The sequence below is a fragment of the Dioscorea cayenensis genome, unplaced genomic scaffold (genome assembly GCF_009730915.1).
Source record: "Dioscorea cayenensis subsp. rotundata cultivar TDr96_F1 unplaced genomic scaffold, TDr96_F1_v2_PseudoChromosome.rev07_lg8_w22 25.fasta BLBR01001010.1, whole genome shotgun sequence".
In the NCBI taxonomy this organism is placed as follows: Eukaryota; Viridiplantae; Streptophyta; class Magnoliopsida; order Dioscoreales; family Dioscoreaceae; genus Dioscorea; species Dioscorea cayenensis.
This window is the reverse complement of record NW_024087401.1, coordinates 46,822-49,503: the sequence shown is the minus strand read 5'-3', so window position 1 is coordinate 49,503 and position 2,682 is coordinate 46,822. Positions and strand designations below refer to the sequence as shown.

At 28.0% G+C, this 2,682-nt stretch overlaps 1 protein-coding gene across 1 annotated transcript; it reads left to right on the top strand.

Moving 5' to 3' along the window:
- On the top strand, positions 1-522 carry LOC120255460. The gene is made up of 2 exons (XM_039263282.1): positions 1-82; positions 162-522. The coding sequence occupies exons 1-2, from the start codon at positions 14-16 to the stop codon at positions 438-440; spliced, it is 348 nt and encodes a 115-aa protein (XP_039119216.1). The 5' UTR covers positions 1-13; the 3' UTR covers positions 441-522.
- The last annotated feature ends 2,160 nt before the right edge of the window (positions 523-2,682 follow it).

Sequence of the window (2,682 nt, the reverse complement as noted above, 5' to 3'; positions counted from 1 at the left end):
TAAAGTCTGAGATATGATTAGCGAATATGCACTCTTTTGTTTTGTGGAGAAGGCCAAAGCTATACAATCTCTTGAAATAAAGGTACATGAAATTCTTCTTGCTTACAAAATAGCAAATCAGTTGCTAACTTAAACTCTTTACCTTTGTATTTTGTCAATAGACAATCTCTTCACAAGAAGATTTACCGAACATGTGGGAATATGTGATCAGGAATTCAGAATTTATCTTTGATCAACTTCACATGGTAAGGTTTGATGGTTTTTTGGGTACTAAAAAGGAGCTTTCTTTTTTGGCATTCATACTAGCTGCATCCCCGGTGCTCAAGAAAATGACAATAGCACCAGTGAAAGGACAACTACAGGTAAAGCCAACTGGAAGTTATGGTAAGTTGCTGAAGTTGAAGAAATTTTCCGGTCAAGTTGTGATCACTTTTGTGTGAGATAAATTAGCAAGTATTTTAGAATCTTTCGAACATTTTACCTTTACTACAATAAAAAAATATTAATGTTGTTGAGTTTTGGACTAATAGTTCTCTGTGATGTATCTGTTTGAATGTTCTGTAAAATTGTGGTATTTCAACATTTATCTTGACCTGTTTGAATTATTTGAATCAGACTATTTATATTATTATCTTGACCTATTGTTATTTGCGTACTCATTAATTATTTACTATACATCCCTAATGGGATGATTTGTAAGTTTTCTTTCTGCTTTGTTGGAGTTTGTCCAACTTTGTTTTGCATCTAAGAACTGTAGTTCTTGTGATTATCTAATGCATTATATATGGATATAAGTTTGAAACTTTATTTTTTTATTCATTAGGATTTAAATAAATTATTCTTATCTTCTAAGCTTTTAGTAATAAGTTGTATATATTTTCCTATATAGATAGATATAGGAATCTAATCCATTGCTATTTAGCCTAGATGGGACCCTATATGATGAGTACATTACATAATTATAAAAATATAAACTTTCGTTTAAAGATTTAAAATTTTTAAAGTTTAATTAAAATTTAAAATATTTTAAAATTCTACAAAAAAAGCTAAAACCCTTATCCTGAATTCTTTAGATTTAGAATGTTTTTGGTTCAACGACAAATGATGAAATCACAAATTCCGTGAAACTTCGCCAAGAAGCAAGAAACTTGCGTATTTTTTTTTCTAATTTTAATGACGGACTGAAGTGGATTGTCATTAGAACAATAGTGAATTGTCATTATTACCATAGTCGATTAATTGAGTGGTTATATTACTCAAATTATCTTCAAACCATTTTATAATTTCATTACAAATCAATATTTACAAAATATTTGAGAAAATGTATAAATACTTCACAAAAAGTTATAATTGCATTATGTCTAGAAAATAATATGATTATAGATATACCCACATTTTTTTTTGTGTGCATATATGGACAATAATAAGCTAGTAGTAACACACCATCTAGAACTAAAATCCCTAAAATGCTTATTTGTTGTTTCGATTAAATTGAATCACATTATTATTATTATTATTATTATTATTATTATTATTATTATTATTATTATTAAATATTATAAGACACATATATGTAAAATTAAAGCTAATTTCCACATGTGTCAACACTCTATTTTTAATTTTTAATTTAATTTTTATTTTTAATAATAATATAACCTCATGGCTTTAAGTTAGTGAAACCAATAAAAAAAAACCTTTAGAACTACTGGCCAAGCAAGGATGCTTACAGCCTTAAATTCAAAAACATAAATAAATGAAAAAAAGGGACAAAGAACAAGGGGTGTACAAATGTACAACTTTGGACATTTGGTTGTGATATATGGTTTTCCCCAACTATACACATCTAAAATCTTTAAAAATCTAATCCACCATCAATTAATTTTCCATAAAAGCAAAGGTCTCATTAGAAGCTAACTTCCAAATCGTCTTATCCACAGGCAAATATAGAAAGAATAGTACTTTTTGCATGTAGACTTCTGCAAAGTCATACTTGAATACTAGGGCCTATATATGCAGGATTATATATGGAAAATCATAAAGTTTTTTAATTAGGTGAATGCACGTATATGGACAAATATGTTTAGGTAAAAGGTTTGTATATGTGTGAGATAGAGTGAGAGAAGGATAACCAAATACAGATACCCCTTGCTGAGACTAGTGATGTATTTGTATAAAATTTTTCAAGGGATTAATGACAAGAAATTATAATTAAATTTATTGGATATCTTATTATACATCCTCTCATTCTTCCTCATTCAGTGCAAATATTTAAGGAGAGTAATCTTATGTCTTTATCCCTCTAAGTCGCTGTATTTTTTTTTTTCTATTTTGAATCCATGATATGATAATGTTCTTTAGATAATCTTGATTATATTTTGTGCACAGTTCATAGACAGATTAATTAACTTCTTCTGTAAAAATAAATAAATAAATTGTCTTCTTGATTTTTAATGATTTGTCTTTTCCTGAACTACTTGTATGTTCTTGTTTGTACAAAAGATTTCTCCTTGGCCTTATTCAAAATAAAATTTCCGTAGTATGCATACTTGCATGTTCATGCAGAAACTCCTGTTTAATCTCAATCTCTTATATGATCATTGTTTTTCTTTTCTAAATCAAATCTTAGCTTCTGGCACCATCTTCTTATTGCCTTCAGAATGATGTATTTCATTTTGATCTTGG

Bases quoted from the DNA above. Each gene is read 5' to 3' on its own strand.
- LOC120255460 (XM_039263282.1), top strand. From the start codon at position 14: ATGATTAGCGAATATGCACTCTTTTGTTTTGTGGAGAAGGCCAAAGCT. The intron at 83-161 runs GTACATGAAATT...TTTTGTCAATAG, and splicing joins TACAATCTCTTGAAATAAAG to ACAATCTCTTCACAAGAAGA.